This window comes from Anopheles gambiae, chromosome X (genome assembly GCF_943734735.2).
Source record: "Anopheles gambiae chromosome X, idAnoGambNW_F1_1, whole genome shotgun sequence".
NCBI classification, from domain to species: Eukaryota; Metazoa; Arthropoda; class Insecta; order Diptera; family Culicidae; genus Anopheles; species Anopheles gambiae.
In genome coordinates this window covers 17413178-17434191 of record NC_064600.1, presented here as the reverse complement: position 1 = coordinate 17434191, position 21014 = coordinate 17413178, and the positions used below count along the sequence as shown (strand labels likewise).

The 21014-nt window shown below is 42.6% G+C and overlaps 1 protein-coding gene across 1 annotated transcript in view; it reads left to right on the top strand.

Moving 5' to 3' along the window:
* LOC4576171 (probable cyclin-dependent serine/threonine-protein kinase DDB_G0292550) overlaps nt 1–21014 on the top strand; it is an 80861-nt gene that overhangs the window by 10317 nt on the left and 49530 nt on the right. Inside the window, exon 2 of the mRNA XM_001231075.4 lies at nt 19631–20176. Within this exon, the coding sequence (XP_001231076.4) occupies nt 19631–20176 (546 nt within the window). The remainder of the gene's footprint in view (nt 1–19630; nt 20177–21014) is intronic.

The following is a 21014-nucleotide window of genomic DNA, read 5'->3' as shown; positions in this document are numbered from 1 at the left end:
GAAAAAGTAAAAAACGGACAGCTTAAGACGATGCACAGATCAATGCACACAAAAAACAACAACAATAACATAAAACGATTGGATTAGAGGTGGTTTTAAGGAACAGAGTGAGATGGAAAAAAATCTGAAGGTCAGGGGTTACTTCACGCGTCCCAGGCAAGGCTGGAGCTGAAGGCCGTATTAAAGCGAGAAAAGGGGTTTCAGGGAAGACATGCATGGTCTCCGTTCTTGTCGTCTATTTTAGAGTTGAAGGAAAGCAACAGATAGAGATGGAAAGATATAGATAGAGAGAGAAAGAGGGACAGAGCGACAGAGCTCGGTGGGATCGGTGGGCGACGGTGAAACTTCGCATTTGCTGACGGAGTGTATTTCCCTCCAAAACTGCCTGATAAGGCCCAGGCGCGCTTGGCCAGTAATCCCTAGCTTGTAAAGAAACTGGTTCGCACTGGTGCACATAAAATTAATTTAAACACCAGTTGGGGACGGCCATCGTGTCTTGGGGCCATCTGGATGCTGTAAGATTGCAGGGCGAAAAGGACAAGCAGGAGGACTTTCAAGAGCGCACCCCAAGAGAGGAAACGTATAACAGAGCAACATTGCGAAAAGGGGAAACAGTCCTTATGGCTTATCAGTAAATTGTTTCTCTTATTTCGTTTTTAAACTCTCAGTACACTTCGTGGAATAAGGAAGATTTAACGAGAACAACGATTTCTAGCAAAACCATTTGCCCTAACGCCTCACTACTCGTTTGCTGATCTAATCAAATCGGCATTAAGTTATCAGAGCACCCAAGCACCATGCTTAAAATGTGTTTTTGGAGGTGCAGCGAGGGGGGAGTAAAGCTCGAGCCTCACTCGGGTAACAATTTCAATTATCGAACGCTTTTCAATTGCCAGAACCGTCTCGCTGGAATGATTTGTGCGCTGCCCAGTTCCGCAACTGGGTGCGTCATTCACATTCTGTCCCTTTATTTAGGGCTTTTAGCATTCCCCGTTCGGTGTGTGCGCGCGAAAAATGTGTCGAGCCGAGCTAAAGGCTGGTATTATTGAATCCGTTCGTAGCGGCGGCGTACGTCCCGACACTCATTTTCTTAACGTACTAGATGGTTGCTACAGTTATTCAACGCGGCGTTGTAGGAGCGGGCACAAGAAATGTGTTGCCATCCCTAGAATTTCATGTGAGCGCCGTACGTTCCCGCTACGAACGGATTCAATAATACCTGCCAAAATTTAGTGAATGACGAGAGTTATCAGATATTTCCCAGAAAATGCATCTGTTTTCAGCTTAAATCAATGACACCTGCTGCTGGGAGCTGTCAAGAAACAATTGTACTATTAAATGAATCATATGTAGTTTCAAACGAATCAAACTTTGTGTTTTTTTTTTTAATAAACGTAGCAACCGACTTTGCATGCAAAACAAAATTGATGCATGTCTACGAAACTTAAGACGTCATACGCACGTCAAAGCACCTTTTATGTTAACCACACCAGCATTACCAAACCCCTGACGAAGCAGTTAAACTGCAAATTATTCCATTCAATTGAGCAAATCGGCACAAATCGAAACCGTCGATAGCGTCCGCAATCGTGCTGGCAAGACTACTGCCTGCTTGGCCGCTACTGCCAAGTTCTTGCTCGGCCGGACTGTGATGGTAAAAGGCGAGAAAACGGCGAACAGTGCTGGACACGGCCATGACGATGCAATGTAATAAACAAGAAAGCCATTTACCGGTCCATTTTCCGGTGCACCCATCCGGGGGTTGGGGTTGGGATGATGTTTTATTACTGTAAACGGATCTTCTCGTCTCGCAACGACGCGCGCCCGGCGTTCTCCGGTTACGTGGGAGCGGGCAAAGTTCTATTTTCCAATTTTTTTCTTGTACTTTGCTTTGTCTTGTTTTTGGCTATCGCTATCGCTCGAGCAGCAGCCCAGGAAGATTGGTCCCAGGTCATCGCAATTGGATTGGGATTGCAGCAATATTGAGCTTGTCGTTAGATGATTGAATCGACTGTTTATTGCACTTGTGCATATACTTTTCGGGGGTGGGTTTCTTTTTTTTTTTTTGTTATTGTATCATAATGTTGCTCTCACAAAAGACGGACATCACCAAACCCTTTCTCTACGCTATTTGTTCACCCAGACCTTAGGAGCAGGATTGTAATTAATTGACACCGGTGCACCATCCGCCACTTTTCCACCTTGTTGGCGCTCTCGGGACGCCACTGCAGAACGAGAAAACTGGCCCACCAGAATGGAAGCTGTAATGATAATAATGTTAACAGTGACATGATAATTTGCCGGCTCAGTGTACCCTTCGGTTTCGGTGACAGGTATGAGGCTAGTGGATGTCCAACCTAGAGTATGTGTATGTCTGTGTGTGTGTATGTGTGTGTGTGTATGTGTGTGTGTGTGATAGAAGCTCCAGTTGCGATTTCAATAATTAATCAACTCACAGCGTCGCTATCCATCCCACCGAAAAGGCTCATCCGGCTCTGAGTCCGGTTGGGTTGATATCCGATTTTACCTGCCGCTTTTAACCTCGGTGTGCCACCCTCCCTCCAGTTCCGTCATTGTGAAGAAAATTTGAGAGATGATAAATGATGAAAATCGAGCTACAAAACGGGACTGGGGTTGAGTTGTGGAAATCGCACACACATACAGCAACACTCTTGCACAGGTGTGTTGTGTGTCGTTGACGCTACACTGAATAATTGATCGATCGGATCGGATAGGAGGCTGTGAAAGGATTTGTTTGCTATGATGTTTTTTCGCTTGCCTCCCTTCCCCCCTCTTTACCTTTCTTTGCGAGAAAATATAAATTTAATCAAAAGGATTATAAAGATGGGATTGCTGCTTGTACTTGCGCCGTGCGCTGGCAAGAGGATCAGCAGGTGGGGTGAGTGATCATCATTTTTTGAGTTTAATTTAATTTATTCATTTTAACAGGACGTCAAATTATACCCAAAAGGATTCTGACATACTGTATACAGATGTCATTCACGCACTGCCTCTGCTCACTTACATCTGTCAAAAAGAAGTTGAAAACCGGAAACAAAAAAAAGATACATTGTCTGGTGTGGATTGTGATGTTGCAAAGTTTTTTTTTTTTGTATGAAATGCTGCTAATTTTAGTTTAATATGGCTTACTCCCCCATCTCTGCATAACCCGTCCTCACCTCATGTTCTCAGAAGCGGAAATAAGTGTTGGGTGACAAAGCAGTGTGGAAGATAGCAAAGCTACGAGGAAAGGTTTGCGCTTAACCCCATCACACGGTACCCGAACACACTCGAAACATTCTGCATCGGAAAGGGTGTGATGTATAGAAAAAAAAACTCACACACACACTCAAACAAGTAGGTTTGAAAAGACGTTATCGAGAGAGCCGTTATAAAAGGGATCCCTTTCAGCAAAACTATTGCCTTTTTTCACCATTAAGAACGTTCGAGATGTAAAGCACAATACGGGGAGAGACAACGACAACAACAAACACGTTTCTAGGAAGGTGGCGCTTTCACATGGACATGATTCATTGAATTCCTGCCTCCTTGGAAACCTTACACCGTACCTTATCTTTGATGAATGTAATGATTGAAAAACCGAATAAAAACTACACTCAACAACATTTTGCACAGATTACTACACACACGCAGAAGCGGGTTTATCCATCTCGGGGCCCTAAGCGAGGGATAGAATTGGGGCCCCTGGTTTCCTTAAAAGTCCAGAAAATTATATTGCATTTTTTTGAATATCTTGTTGCGAATACCAAATATGTCATCCTGATTTCGTTAGGGATTAATCATCTTCTGTCGTTTTTTATGGCAGTTAGTTAATTATTTTAATAGCATCTATCTTTTTCTTCATTGGCATAACAACCGTTGTTGATCAAGGCCTGCCTGTACCCACTAGTGAAGTGGGCTTGGCTTTCAATGACTTTTTGTTACCGTAGCAAGATAGTCAGTCCTACGTTTGGGGGCACAGTCTATTCGGGACATGAACCCATGACGGGCATGTAGTTACGTCGTACGAGTTAACGGCTGTACCACCAGACCGGCCCAAATAGGATCTATAGTCTTCGTGTAATCAAGCTATCATATTTTGCATATTTTTAGAATGTGCATCATCGTTGTTTCCGGTAGTGCAAAAATCAAAACTATATTCAAATACTACACAGCAAATTTTCTCATCTGGCTTCAGTAAAGTTTTTTACTGAAACGGTTCAGTAATAGAATATTTTACTGGTTTTCAGCATGAATGTCATATTTTTACGAACTTTCAGCAAAACAATTTACTGAATGCATTTCAGTAATACGCATTGTACTGAAAATCATTAAAATAAGTGTCAAATTAGTCGTTTTACTGAATATCAGTAAAACAAATTACTGAAAATGCAGCAATTGATTTTGTCAAATCGACCTGTCAGTCAGAACATCAAAACAAAACAATGCGGTACCCACTTGCTCGTGATGTGCAAAAAGTTGATTTGGTAGGCGCTTACAGACACCCTGGTGAAATTTCAGGTGAGATTTCGACTTACGAGATTGATTTCAAATAATTGGCAGCTATGCTGGTGTGTAAAATGTTTGCTACAATCCACTGTGCTCGCTGAAATTGCGTGGTGACTGTGAGCGCTTACTGAACCATATACACTTGCGGCGGCAAAATACAGTATAAAAACTGTTTAAAAGAACACAAAACATGTATGAACATGAATTGAGGAACTGGCAATCTCCAAGCATAAATAAAAACTCAATTTAAAAGAAATATTTCGTCATTTTTTAATCGCTACCAACTACTGAAAAATCAGTAATATGAGAATGGCTTCGCTGGGATTTCAGTAAACGGGCTGTCATTTTGGTGAGCACCGGACATTACTGAATGATTCAGTAAACATTATTTTTACTGAAAGGATTACTGAACCTTTAGTTAAAAAAAATTCCAGTAAAATTTTGCTGAAGTTCAGTAAAAAAAGTTTTCTGTGTAGCTATACTAGTGTTACTAGTGTTTGGTGTAAAGAAGCATTTCATTCTCTGTAGTAGTTTTTCAACACAAGTGCGCATTAGCTCGTTTTTCTAAGCTAAGAGTCTTGTATATTGAAATAAATCAATGAACAATGAAATAATAAACTGTTGTTAGTAAAACTCCAGACTTTTCGAATTTCAGTAGAAATCTAGGCATATCTAGATAAAGGCATATCTGGAAAACCTGACAAAAAGATCTGAATTTTACTCATTTATACTTTTGTATTTTTAGAGCAGAGTTTGCAATACATTTGATTGCTCATTCATCTACATGAGCAGTGAAAGCCACTATACAAAGCTTGTGTGATTTCCTGTTTCACAGATACATAAAAAGTGCCTGAAATCCAAGCGTCCGACAATGATTATCCTGCACTTGCGTATTTGTAGTCTTTTCGTCCTTGCAATCGAGACCGTTTAGGAAGTTCTTAAAAAATATAAATTAATCATCCCAGGAGCATCTTTATGACTTATTATCAGGAGAGGACTTATTGTATTTAATATGGAAGAGTGCAAAAGTGTGCAAAATTTGTTTTGGCCTTCAAAAATTATCTCCAAAGTTCATATCAACTTTTAATTGCTATAAACGTTATCAACACATTCCACACACTTACTTGTTAGAATGAACTACTTTGAGAATGATTTAGTTTTCCGTTCATTTGTGCAATAAAAACAAAAAATCAATCGCTTATAAAAGTGATTTAACATGTGGAGGTTTAGCTCGGAGCCCCCTTTAGGCCGGGGCCCCCCGCGTCCGCTCAGTCCGCTTATAGGAAAATCCGCCACTGCACACACGCGTTCCTCTTTTTTGTTTTGTTTTTTTTTCTATAATTTGATGCCCTTGCTGTTCGAGCATTCTATTCTAGAGAGCCGGCACTAGATACTGGAAAACACGCACTTAGGCTTAACACAAGTGAACGGGCGAGGCCGTTGAAAATCGTGATCAAGTGGGATTACGATCTTATTACGCTTTGCCAACACTGAGCTTTGGCAGCATGAACGAACCATTTTACAACTTGCCCGCCTCGCTATGGGTTGGGAAACGAGTTTGAAGTGTGTGCCCTTTTGGCTCTCTGTCGGAGCGATCCATTTCTTAGCGTTGTTTTGTGCGTGTATATGTGTTTTTATGGCTTCCTCGTCGTCATCTACCATCCAAATTTTTTTTTTTTATCCGCGTGCAAGAGTGGGTTGTGCTGATTTTCGGGGAAGCACTTTTAAAACGCGCTCAAGACGCGTTAACAGTGCCTTAGAAAACGACACACTGACACCGGTCACACTAAGCATTACCCATCCTCCCGTATCGGTGATGGCTCTCAAAGCTGCAGAAATAGCTAGCGTGTAAGTGAAAATGAAAGTTTAATCGTGTGCTAAAATTTAATTTATAGAAACATGCCGAAATATTCGGTTTTAAGCACCAATGAATAGTTTATTTCATTTCCATAATCTAGAAAATTGGACGGTACGGTCGTCACATGACATAACATCACGCCAAAATTAATTCAGTATCGAGTTGAACTCTTTTAATGAATAAATTTTATCATTTCCAGACAGTTTGAGGTCACCAGTATAACAATTTTAGGAATCAAAGATGTAAAACATATGAAATAACGATACAATCTTTTAAAACAGTTTAATTCCATTCAATCCATCCCTTGAAACACTTTCTTATATCAGTATGTTTATTAAATAATAGCTACCAAAGCTACCCAAAATTTTTTTTTTCTTTGCTTCATCAGCGAGCACACGGTGGGGGAGGAACGAACAACCAATCGACGAACAACCTCTTACGGAAGTAAATGGCAGAAAGTGGGACCCGAGGGGCAATAGTAAAGGGGCATTTGATGCTGAAATCATCTTCTTCATTTTCGTTTTTCGGAATGGCAAATGTGGAAGGGCTTTTTTTATTCCATCGCATGTACGGCGCGATTCTCCTCTGCACAATGCCAAGTACGCACTATTTTCGGAGATTCTTGTTATTGTGTTATTTTCTAGGAAGCTTCAAAACCTTTGCAAACAACCGGACGCATGGGTTCTTCAGTAAATTAGACACGAACAAGAAAAACTAACAAAAAAATAATAAAAAAAAACTCTTTCATTCATCGTTTTCCAAGCGGTCCCAATGAAGGGACAAAAACTCGTCCTCGCTTTCAAGGCAGCTGCAACGTCTTGCTAATGTGCTCTTGCGTAGAAACGGGTATTATCCTCCGGGCGCGCCTCAAATCGATGCCGTTCGGCAGCATGATTCTGGTATTAAGGTTACTGCATTCCTTCCGTTCCCGTTGACGCTTTGGCACGCCCGTCAAAAGACGTCTAAGAACGCGAATGCGGTACGGAACACGGATGCCGGTACTGGTCGAAAGGATATCGCAGGGCCGGCCTGGGCAGTTTAAAGTTGCCTGAAAACTTCACCGGCAAAAGGGTGGCACGCCTGGATCGGAGGAACTGCTGCCGGCGTCCGTAGCTTGGCACTCCGGCAAAGGGCCAGAAGCGACCAGAAGCGCACGGCTTAAGACGAACCATTAGGGCTATTTTTCGTGTACTACGCTGGTCGTCCATAAAAGCGAATGCAAACAAACGCCCGTACGAAAGAGAGAGACAGAGCCAGAGAGGATGCGAGAAGGAGGTGTTGAGAGGAGGGTTTAAGCGGAGGGTACAAAAAAAAGGGTCCGGAAATAACAGCAAACACCCACCGAAACACCCTCGGATAGATGGGGTGATGCAGCAGCCTCATGTGTTGGGTTCTGCAAACACAAACATCTGCATACCGTCCCCCTGGGAAGGAAATGGGGTTAAGAGCGGGATATGCTTTTGATGGTCTTGCACAGGACTTACCAAACAAAATAGCGGTGTAGCGAGATCAATGATCTTTTTCGAGCTTTTTTATTGTATTTTCACTCGTCCGGAATTTGGACGCGACTAGAACGAGGCAGGATACCCGGCGAAGCTTATCCCTCTGCTTTTGACACGTACACGTGCCGCAAATCCTGTGTGAAGAAGGTGTATCGACACCAGCTCGACTGCTCCACGCTGTGTTTGATATTGGTTGTTTACATATAACCGAGACCCGGTAGATGGAAATTATAAAATCTCAATACATGATGCACAGTACATACATTTTTGAAATCCTGTAGAGATTGGAATCGACGGGGTAAAGGGGTGTACAAGGTTGGAGTTAATTTTGTCCGTTTTAAGATTGGCCAAAGTTGAGCACAGCAGCATGGACCGGATGCCGGACAGTTCGATAATTACAAATACGACTTTAGTCGCTCTTGAACCCAGTAGTCTTATCCGGGGCATACATCTGCCAGGCGTTCGTCATAAATTCCCTGTCCCTTGAGGGTATTTGCTACTCATTTTATCTGTCTCTCTTTCTCTCGCTTATTCTCTGTGCGTGCTACATTCATCCACTGGAACCGCACATAACTGATCGCCACGGACAAAGGGTTACTATATGTGTGTGTTCGTGTGGTTATTACTGATCCATTGCAGACTACCAAAGACGCAAACTGCACTCCCTGCAGCTGTGAATTTGTAATGCTCGCTCACTTTTGCATTTTCAACCTAACCCAAGATCGCGTTTGCACTTTTGCATCACACATACAACTAAAGGCGGTAAATGCTCTGTGTGCTGTACGATCGGTCCAGGCACAGACAAGAGTCATGGCCAACCAAATGTGTCATAAAACGCGCAAGGGAGCATTTTATTATCGAGCCCGACCGAATGGCTCGTTTGAGTGACTCATAAGATAGCATTTATTTTTTTTTTTTTTTTGTAAAAATGTTCCTTCTAAATGAATTTACTCGCTTGTTCTGCAAAAGTTTGAACGGAACGGAAAACGAAACAACAACAATTCGCGATCCAGGCACGATAAGTTGCAACCTTGGCAGCGGTGGTTTCATCAGCCAAACAATTGTTGCTTTAAATTGGGATTGATTTGCTAAATTGCTATCTGGCTGACTGTGAGTGACACAAGCAGTGAAGAACGGGCGCACTTCAAATCAAACAACAAGGCCAGTTTTCAACCTCATTACAGGCGCGGTGCGTTCTGATTTAAAACGGCCCATAATTATTCGAAAGCTCACACACATTACGCTCGTGAATGCTAATGAGTTCGGAAAATGATTGCATGTGTTACGATACAGCACAGAAGAATAAAAAAACATTAAATCTGCATCTCACATTCGTTGTCTATTACAGGAAAAAGTCAGACACTCAGATAAAGTGAGAGAGAGAGATAGAGAGAGAGTGAGATAAATAGAGAGAGATATAAATAGAGAGAGAGCGAGAGAGCGAATAATTCGATCACTCCTAACCAATCCCCAGTAACCCTTAATTACAATGTGTGGAAAAGGTAGCACGCGCTCGTCAGCGACCGAATGGAATTAATTAAAATCAAAGTAAACCGGGCTAGCATGGGTGTAACGGACAAAAATGTTGCATTACTTTGTCATAAAAAGCTGTAACTGTTATAAAATGTTTGTTACAAGTTGAGTTTGATATTTTAAATAATTTACTATTGGACTAACACGACGGAAACGGCATTTAACGCTGTTCTCACTTTTTCGATGCCCAGTCACAATCCTGCTCTGAACAAGAGCAGACATGAACTTATTGATCTATAATCTGATAAGCAATCGATAGCAAAAACAAAATGTGGACAAAATTACTAATATGCAGCAGGTGTCTCGTTCCCTACTAGGGAAGGGAGATAGAAAGACATTGGTGTAGAAGTTTTAGGCCCATATGATCATATTTGTGTAAGATCTCATCGTACTAATAACAACTACGCGCTGATATGCGAATGTAAAGACGATCCAGCAGGAGGCAGCCACGAAAACCTCTACGAAAAAATACATCAGCATTGCGACGGCAACAAGTAAAGTGCCTTCTATTTTAATAAAAACGATATGGGTACAGTTTGCGCATAAACAAATGATAAAACACTTGCAAACCTTCAAAGTAGCGTATCAATGATGAAGAAAAGTCAACTAAATTAGTTGGCTGTATGGTTTACATTATCTTGCAGCCAGAATTTACAACCAACTAGTGTAAAAAGATGCAAATCAGGCGAAACCATTACGACGATGGTATGTAATTACATCACTTTCGCTTATGTACTATGAAAATTGTAAACCGAACCATCCCCATAAGCATAGTAAAATGGAATTATTATTCTGTAAGAGCAGAACCGATGCAGTGTAAATGTTGCCCACTAACAGGTACGGTGCAAACAACTGTAATCGTGTTGCTAAGTGTAACAAATGTGCTGTCGAGCGTAATTCATCAATATGCCCGCTCATAATTAGGTTAGATCTTCTTCAAATGGTAAAATGCCAGAGCATAAGCTTAAATGCGCTAATTGTGGCTGTAACCATACGTTTACCTTCAGTGGATATCCAAAACGATCCTTGTCGAATGTATCAAAATAAATCCTTAAACGTACAACAGCTTTCAAAAAGAAAGAAATAATATTCATGAGCTCCCACAATCAAAACCAACTCAGGGTAGGAAATGACTAGAACAAAGCACCGCAGAATTTGTGGATTTTTGACAAAATGAAACCACGTCAGGATTAATATATTTTGAAACTAAGCTGTACTTTCCGTGATCTGGACCACCCGGGAAATTAAAGCATTCTACTGGAATACTAACGCCATTTGCAATCGAAAGATACATCGGTTTATCATCCACACTGATATAATAAAAACACTTTGTATGATGATGTAACACTATTAAAACTGCACACTTTTTCTCTTCCACATTATAACTTATACATAATTGTTAGATTGTCGGGACCAAAAGGAGTGTTTTTAAAATCTATCAAAGGCACTTTGAGACACTTTTTATCAAAATACAATGAAGCTAGAAATAATCGAAGCTAAGTGTTCAGGTGTTTAGGATACAAGGTACTTAACACCAGCTAGCACTAAAAAAATACAAATTCATTCGCTTTTTGAACATACGATTAAGAAGTTTATTGCTATTAAAGGTTGCACTCAATATACGTTCCCACATAGCAGAAAATAACCCGTAGTCATAATTTGGTTTCCAATCAAAAAAACAAACTATCTTCACAATTTCTTTACAAAACTCAATTTTATATTATCACAATCTTATATGTGGCAACCTTGACGCACGTTTAAAATCATAGGATTGTGTTATTACCACTGCAGTCGCAAAAACTCCTCATTAAAGAAGGACATACAACATACATAGTCATTGACGCCACAAGTAATTAAATAAATAATGCTGACAAATTTGGCCGGCCTCGTGATACAGTCGTCAACTCGTACGACTTAAAAACATGCCCGTCATGGTTCAAGCCCCAAAAGGAACGTAGGATTGACTATCCTGCTAAGGGTATTCAATAAGACACTGAATACCAAGCCTATTAGTGGTACAGACCTACAACGATAAGGGCGGTCCCATTTCGTTTTACAACCATAGGGGCGGTCGTCAACTCGAATGACTCAATAACACGCCCGTAATGGGTTCAAGCCTAGAATGTACCGTCCACCCGTAGCAAGGATTGACTATCCGGCTGCATGGTAATGAATTAAGTCTCGAAAGCCTGTATAGGCCTGCATGTCCGCGTAGGACGTCACGCCAAATAGAAGAAGAAAAAGAACCTACAACGGTTGTTGTGCCAATTAAGAAGAAGAAGATATATAGGTGTATAAACTATCTTCAACAAGGTGCTATTAAGATCCAATAATCTAGTTATGTTAGTCACGGAAAAAACATTCAACTTCGTTTGCTATTATCCAATACATATCTTATACATATCTTATACTCTACATATTTTACATAAGTAATATTTTTGGTGTTTAGCAATAGACTCAGTCTGTAAACCCAAAAAAACCCAGTCTGTATACCCGAAACTCAGATTCTGTATGAGACAAAGAAATTCAACTCTTTTGATCCTCTGGCTGAAAGTCCATCGGAAAGTATATTATCATTAATAATATACCATTTTTTCATAAATTTATTTCGGAATTTCCCCTTAGATATGGAAAAATGGTTCTTTATAAAGCACACACACATTTGCGAAAGCTATATTTTTACACGTCGATTCATGCTGCAAAAATCTCCACCCTAGTTTTTGACAAAATACAATTTACAAGCAAAGAAATAAAAACATTCAATTGATTTTGAGTTATTTAATTATATATTAGTTATTGTTTTATTCGTTGAGATTATAAAAAAATAAAAAAATTAAATTTATCAACAATCAATAAAACAACGCATTAATAGCATTAATTTAATCCATCGCACAGTAAAAAAAAGTATTTTATTATGTATAGCCCGAAAGGACAAAACTGTTGCATACATTTACAGTCGACACGAGATTACTCTTCTCACAACTGTAAAATTACATGCTGTTACGCTCTGTTGCAAAAAAAGCTACTTGAGTAAGAAAGCTATTTTCTGAATGAAGACAAGGATAACAAATTGATCATTCTTTCTCCTTATAGTCAAATCTGCCAGTAGGAGAATCGAGACCACACCGCATGCGTTTGATGCACACTTTCATAGTCAGCATGGAGAGTTTCCGCACGGAGAATCAATACCGCACTGCTCATTTAAATCATTTAAATTTATCTGGCTGTGCGGTACAAGTAAACGAAGTGTAAAGATTGGAAGGAATAATTTCGTTCTGATTACATTTGCCCATGTCTAGTACCCATGCGGGAAATAGTTAGCGGTTTCGGACGCTCATGCAGCAGGCCAATGCCACTAAGCGGCTGTAGCGCCGGATAAACAAGACAGTTCCCACAACAAATAATTGTAAAAAAACTATTTATATCTAGTCAACCTTGATATCACAGCTACGATCAAAAGTCCTAGATCAGTTACAGGCAGCATTTTTTATGCTGTAACACTCTAATTCTTCTTCCCTTTAGACGGACTTTAAAAAAATGGATACAAAATGAGTAAAACACAAAATGAGTAAAACAAAATTCCTAACAAGGCCAATACTAACCCCGGTAGAAACCGATATCCTAAATCAATAATTAAGGTTTTAAGTGGTTGGATAAAAACTTAATAAAGATGTGAAACAATTCGAAGGCTAAAACAAACTCCAATAAATCAAAAGCAATCTGTATCACATGAAATTGACATAGGTAATATCACAAGAAATTCGTAAGACTACCTATACACGAAGTTAGTTTTTTTGCGAGGCAACATTCCATGGAAAGATCAGGTTCGATATCTATGAATACTTTTTGAAAAGCTCATGACATTCAACACTCACATCGAAAAAAAACAGTATATTCATTTATAAAGGTGGTATTTCAACTACATCTGGAAAACAAAAAAAAACTCTGAACATTAACCTGCGCAGTGCCGAAATGGATTACTGCATTAGTATAAAAAAAATCAAACAAAACATTAAGAATAATTTACCGCCTGGACACTATACAAATTCTTTTTGCAATAGAAATAATTTAGTAGAAATAGAAGAATTCACAGGAAATCTAAATGATAAATAGATCAACAAATATCGCCAGAGTTTGCTTCTACTAAGCATAATGCCAGAGCTGTCAAAACATAATTAGTCATCTAGTTGAATAACTTAAAACAGCGTTATTTACTAGTTTAAAGTTGGTGCATGTAGCTCTGCTCTTTCCCATCGAGTTAAGGTTTAGGTTGTATAAACCTCTCTTTGATAGGTTATGCACTGAGTTAGTATGTTTCTGCCTAAAGCTAAAATTACTTTTTTCGCACTTTACCTAATACTTACAAGTGGTAAAGTTTATACAAGTACTCAATTGAATAAAAATTACCAAATTATAAATTGTATTTTGGCCGAAAACCGCGAAATTTGACTTACGCTGATATTCGAGTTACGCGGATTCCTCGGAAATGCACAAACCGCGTAACTCGGGAACAGAGTGTACACTTTTTTTAAATATATTTACATATTATTTGTATTTGTTATACATATTCCATCCTAGCAAACTATTCAAACATATGATTTTTCTAGAAAGCACGTTTCTCTCTTTCTTGCTTAAACGTTAATATCCCACTGGAGTTACAGGGCTTATAAGCGTTTGCATACACGCGTCTCAAATAATGTCTTTATTGGGGACACTAGACTGGTCGGCACATTGTGTAATAATGTGTGTGTGTTTGTTGGTTGATCACTCATGTATCCTCTGTTTAAATTGCATTATAACAACAGACAAACAGTGGCGAATTAAGGGTATTGGGGGCCCTAGGCGGAAAGATGAGCTGAGGCCCCCTGTAAATGGTAAATGTCGTTGTGGCATGGGGGGGGTGTTAGCGGCACTAAACTTGCTGTTAGGAGATTGAAATGCCGTCGGGGGTCCCGTCGATCATTAGTCACAGGCTCTAAAATTTTTGCTGACGGGGGGGGGGGGGGGGGTTCAAATGATTCGCCAGCCTTGAGGCCCCTAAATCGGCGGGGGCCCCAGGCGACTGCCTAGTCCGCCTACCTTTAGATCCGCCACTGCAGACAAAGCGAAAGTTAATGCGAATGGTAGGTGCCACAGTACCACAGTTAAATCAATTAATTTCTTCTGGTAGGCTGGCTTTTAACAATTGTTCACATGGGTGGGAGTTAACCTTTTCTACATTAGATTTTCGAATTCACTTTCTACAGCGATGAGTCACAGTCATGTGATGTGTGTGATTTTGCTTTTTGTTTTCTAAATTATTGAAGAAGAAATAGATAAAACATTTTGAATAGGAAATAAAAACGAAGTTTTCGCTCCCAGAAACAGAAACGCAATCATACTCTGCCCTTGTCAGCCGAAGCATGTCTCGGCCTTTTGCATTGCTTTGTCAGGAAGGCTGACATGTGTGTACCCGTCTGCCGTTTCGGCGATTGATGTATTTATAGACAACGATGAATAAATTCCAACTCCACCCTTTTTCTTCGATTTCCATTCGCGCTTCCAAAATGACTCCAATTTCCTCGTTATGCGCAGTTAACACACTCTGGCTCTGGCTCCGAGTACAACCGTGCAGCTGCACAAGTGTGCCTTACTCGCATATACTACGCTGCTTGAGGAGAATAGATGGAAAATGGCAAAAGCGCTTAGGCTCATTCAGTAACCATGCGGCAGGCGAATGCCATGTTGCCTAGGAAAGATGGGCTCCTATGGCAACGAGTGTTTCGCAGCGATTTCATTGTTCCATCGTTCCGGTTGGTACAAGACTTTCCCCACCGCTCATCGTACCGCACAATAGCCACTATTTGCGCATGGTGGGTGTTTAAAAAACACAAAGAAAATAAGTGCGAAAAATGCGAGATGACCGGAAAAAGCTAACAAACCCCGCAACACGTATTAGATTCCCCGGGCGAACTGTGCCGGAACAGTACGATAGTTTCTCGTCCAGTTTTTGTTGTAGCTGCTGCTGCTTCCAGTGCCATTATTAGATATTGCATCGCTGCTCTCCCCCATCGGATAAGCATTATGAGTAATTCTTGATGGGTTTTTTCAGCTTTTGACTGCATACTGCGCCCGACCGCAGTCAGTGAGTGCAATGGTTTTGTGGGATTTTGTGTACAGTTTTTCCACTTTGTTGCCTGCTCTTTGCCACCCATTCAGACAAACTCACAAACCGCTTCCCTTTCCCCCTCTTGACCCATCTCCTCTCTTTCTCCTCTTTGCGCTACGCTTTCTCTGTGTGCAATTGTTTTAGCGAGTAAAGTGTTGACATATGCGGAACAATCGTTTGTGTAGTCGCTCCTACTCGTTCGATCGGTTTATTGTTTTGCAGTGCGCTCGATGTGCAGCAAAGCTCAACAAAAATTGAATACATACACAAACACGCATACACAGCAAGATGGAACGGTCGATCCAAGGGGAAGCAATGTTGAATCTGCCTTCGGTAGTCTGCAAGGATTTATTTGCACGCTTCAGAACACGTGCCTCTTTGCTCAAGCATCTAAACTGGAATGGTGGATATGGGCGGGAGGGTGTTTCTGCTTTCAATACAAAACTCAGAGCGGGAAATACAAAGCAGGTCAATGATTGGTAGAAAAAATGATTTTTGCAGCGAATCAATTTAAAATCGAAGTAAAGTACTGGGCGCCTCCATCGATACGATGGGCAAAGACGGTCGGTCATTTATTAGCGTATTTGCTTTTGCAGTATTTCAATTTAATTTGTTTTACACCCAATTTGCATCAATTGGGAGGGGGGCCGAGGGGGAAGATAGTGTTCTACCAAGCTCAACGTGGGTTGCGATCCCGGAAAATATCGTCGAAGCTGAAACCCACTTGATCTCATCTCCGTGGGAGTGGGAGGCCCTTGAAGTTCAAACCCAACAAACCCGGTGAGTTCGGCGAATTTTTGTACAAAAACCAAACACAACGAACAAAAACAACAAACCAATACAAACAATGTCACCTGCTGCGGTGCAGAGGAAAGCCCAGCTTCATTTGTTTCATTACGTGAGCGATTGTGTGTATGTGAGTGTGTGTGTGTGTTGCTTGATACTTCTTATTATTTTCGACGCTAAGCGATTTTTGCAAATACGAAATGGCATCAATGGCGGAGTGCTCCAGCCGGGTTCATCGCACTATCTCACTTTTTCTCTCTGTTCTCTCTGTCTCTCTCTCTCTCTCTCTCTCTCTCTCTCTCTCTCTCTCGATTCCTGGACACGCACATACCCCTCGGGCCACAATGCTCGCTGAACGACACGTGCGGCGCGTACGCAAGCCCCGTCGTTACACAGATTTTCCTATTATTTATTTTCGATTTCCTTTCCTGCCGTTATCCGGTTTCTTTTTCCGGTGTTTTTATTTTCAATTTTGAGACATCCAATTCTTCTCGTGTTGCGAGTGAAAACCAGCACGAAACAAACGCAGCGGCCGCTCGCTTTCCTTTGAAGCCGGCAGCGCCGCACCGAAATGAAAACTGACGGGTCCGCCGGTGCCGTCACCGTCCGGCGGCAGAAGACCACCAAGTCTTTTATCAAATATCCAAAATTTATTTACCCAGCAACTGTAACTGTGTTTGGCGAGGTCTTGCCTTTGGTTGATTCGGTTTGTCTACTTGCTGTGTGTGTGTGAGTGAGAGAGGAGAGAGAGAGAGAGAGAGAGAACGAGGGAAGAAGAGGGAGAGGCTTTGAGCATTTTTTCGTTGTTGTCTGCGTTAGGCAAAGATATTTGCATGGCTCCTGCGCTCGTGCTTTGATGTTCTACCAGAAAATAAAGCCCCGGCAGCTCCGGGAAATTCGGCAAAATCGTCTTATGTGGGAGACCAACAGCGACGGAGAGTTCAAACGAATGTCAGCACACAGCACGATCAGATGGAGTGGAACTAGGCTAGGTGCCTTGACCCGCTGGTAGTGTAGTTGCTTTCGAATTCGATGAAAAATATGTACGCTTTTTTTCGCATATTCCTCTAACTATCGCCATTTAGTTTCGCTAAATGCGTCCCCCCAATCAATCAACTAAATCTCGTCCGTGGCCTGGAGCCATTCTCCGGGAATTCCAGGCTTAATTTAAAGCCCTTCTCAATTTGCCGCCATGGTCATCTGCAACCCATTTCGGGAAGGGTGCTCGTCTGCGTCAGAGGCACTGTGTTCGTGCTCAAGCCGTGTCCGAAAATGGAAGTAGTTGTGTGTTTTTGGATTTCAAACAAAAAATACACAAGAAGAGGTACGCCCGCTGGGAATTGGGGGAAGGAAAACGCCGGGACGTACACACTTGCACGTCCTGCCAGGAGCTCGACGCGAAAGTCAACGTTCGCCCGTCAGCCGGACAGGAAGCTGTAGCAGCTTGCAGGATCGGATCAGAGAGAGAGAGTGAGGTAAATGGCAAAAGGCGGCAAACGATAATCACCAAGAGGCGCTCTCCTGCAACGTTCGTTTGTAAATGTGTGCTTGGGTGTGTGTGTGTGTGTTTTCTTTTTATTTTCTCTTGTTCTCTTCTTTTCTTCCCATCGCATCGGGAATGACATTCCTTCGAGGGGTTTCCCGCTTGTCCGTTTCTTCTATTTTTGCTTTTGCCTCTCGCTGCTGACGAAAACTTTTGGAACGTGTCCATTCCATTCCCTCGAGTGAAATCCCTTCATTGTTTTGCTTCTTCTTCCTGTTCGTTGGTTTCAACTGAGGGCGTGAAAGAGAATTAGTTGGTTTTAGCTATCTGCCACCCACGGCGGTCCCACGGGTACTTTAGTGACCCCATTTGTGTGAGTGTGTGTGTGTGTCTTTTTTTTATTTGGGACGGGACAGCCAGCAATGCGAACTGGAAGCCAGACATGACACTGTTCGTGCACGGATGCTGGCTAGAAAGAATAGCGTGCAAAAGTCGTCTGGAAGTACCGGGGAAGGTAGGATGGAGGCAGTTGTAATTAGATTTTGATTGACATACAGCACATGCTGCAAGGCGATCTGCCTGCTACACCTGCAACGAGAAGTAACGGAGAACGACGGACGGAGATGATGATGAAGCGTTTAGATGTACTACTAAGACCGTTGCGCGATCTTAGCAGAACGGAATTAAAATGCCTAGCGGTCCCTTTGCCGTCAATGTAAATGAAACGTTTACCTACATCCAAGAACAAAAAATTGTAAACAGAGCAGCGGAGAAGATATATTCAGGCAAGATAAATGCAAAAGCAGGGTCCTCGCGAGCTGAAAACCCCTACACCTTTGATCCAGGGTGTCCGGAGAGTGTATTTTTTTTAGGAAAGAAATTAATTGTATCGTCCCATCGGATCCCCCCTATACCCCTCTACCCTACTCAGCTGTCACAAGTACCACTAAATCAACACTTTCAAGCACGAAATTAAACGAGAGTGAATCAATGAAGCTCGAGGTACCGGACGTTTTTGAGGTACGAAACTCGTCTTTCCGCCTAGGCCCCCGATACCCCTAATCCGCCTCTGGACGTCGGGCACGATTTGGTCACGTATTTGGTGCGGCTCTCGTTCCAAACACTTTAGCAATTTGCGAAACAATGCTTTCGCTTTGCTGCTGCCGGCCGCGGATCGGTTCTGTTACATCCCCTATCGTCCCGCCGGTCCTCACGTCTTCGCGATGTGCCCTTGCACACGAACCTGGAACCCAGCGGGTGTAGAATTTCAGCTACGTTGAAGCAACCTCAGAGTACAGCGATGACGGACGATCAATAGTGGTAGCACAGTAGCCCCGGGATGCGGTCCAAGAACATAACGGGCGGAATGCCAAAGGATGCCCCGAAGACAATTGCATGGTGTTTCTCTGTAGGAACAGGAAAGGAACGACTACACGTCTTTGATTACACATAGCGGAACGCACACAGACGAGTTGGCAGAGAGATTGTTACATGAGAGTGTCGTGTTTTGGCTTTACCATTCGCACTGCAGTAGGGTAGGAAAGTGAGCGGACTGGGAGAAAACAAATGGAACATTCCTGTTGAATGTACGAACCTCACCAGAAGATTCGCAACTCGCTATAAGCTGTAAGCTCAAAGCTATAAGATCTATTCAATAATGCCAACTGCTTGCTCGGAATTTGATTCTCTCCCTCTCTTTCTCTCTCTCTCTCTCTCTCTCTCTCTCTCTCTCTCTCTCGCTCTCTCTCGCTGTCTCTCTCTCTCTCACACACACACTCTATCTATATTTTCCTCTCTGTTTTTTTTTTCAGAAAGGAGTAACCCTCGTCCACCACGCAAAGCCTACGGAAGGCTGAGCGGCGAGCCGGATGACTCGCAGTCGCATCAGCGGGCGCGGTACGATGTGACTGGCTCGTCGGCCAGCCCGCCCTACACCGTTAAGCTGATCGACTTCGATGGGGCGGCAGGCTCGGAGACAACAGCGCCCGGTTGCGCTTGTGGCGAGCTGCAGCAGCTTAACGGCAACAGTTTCTGCTGCACCGGCTACGCCTGTCCCGAGAGCAACAATCACAACAACAACAACAACAACAACAACTACAACAGCAACATCCTCAACAACAATCACGCAGGCAGCAATCAAACACACGGCAGCATGGCGCTCAACAGTGTCGACAATGATGATGACGACGATGGTGACGACGGCGGTGGCGGCGCTGCAGATATCAACCGGAACCACTCGAACTACAACGACACCGACTCGGAGCTCGAGCTGGACGGCAAGATCAAGGAGCAGCGGCTGGAGGAGCAAACCCTGGCCCGGCTGCACGCGATCGCCCTGTCCGACGACGACGACTACGGTAAGTAGAGTGCCCGGGCAATACGCCCGCGGATTTTGCACATCACGTGCGCGGGTCCATTTCCACGCACGTGCCGAGCGCAATCCAACTCAATGTTTGCTGTAATGGTTGTGTGTGTGTGTGTGTGTGTGTGTGTGTGTGTGTGAGTTTATGATGTTTGTAGCCAAATTCAAGACATTCCACTGCGAACGAGCTTCTCCTCCAGCCCACGGACACTTTTTTATCGCAATTTGCTCGCGTCTTGCAAAGTCACTATGAATTCCATTCCAGCACGGCCGACGCCCGTCACTCCACAAGAGAAGAAACGATCCGTTTATTGTTTCCCTCCCCCTTCCTTCTGCTTTGAGGTGTAAGTAAAATAACAACAACAGTGTGAAAATTGTAAATTTGCCCACCCCTACGGCGGGTGTTTACAACCGACACCGTCGTGGTGAAAAACGGTGACGAAACAATGAATGGAATGCCAAAAGTGTACGACCGCCCCAAAGCACCCCGACAGCTTCGAACCGTAAGGGGGGAGTGGGCGGGAAGAGCAATAGTGAAGTAATTTCCGCATAAATCAACTTGCGAAACCCCATCTAACCACGGACGAATCCGGAAGTCAGCCTGGTGGCTGCCCCATTGGTAGTAAATTTCAATTAAATTCGCAAAATACCCTTTTCCACGGATTCGCTGGCCTCTTCGCCCATCCCTTTACTCTGCTGGCAGTTAATTGAATTTGTAGAACCGAGGGGTTAAAAAAACGGATGCAGAAGGGCAACAAAACAAGAAAAAAAACAATACACGATTGGTTTCTGTTTTCCATGAAGCGCCATGAAAAGTGTTTTGTGGTTGGCGG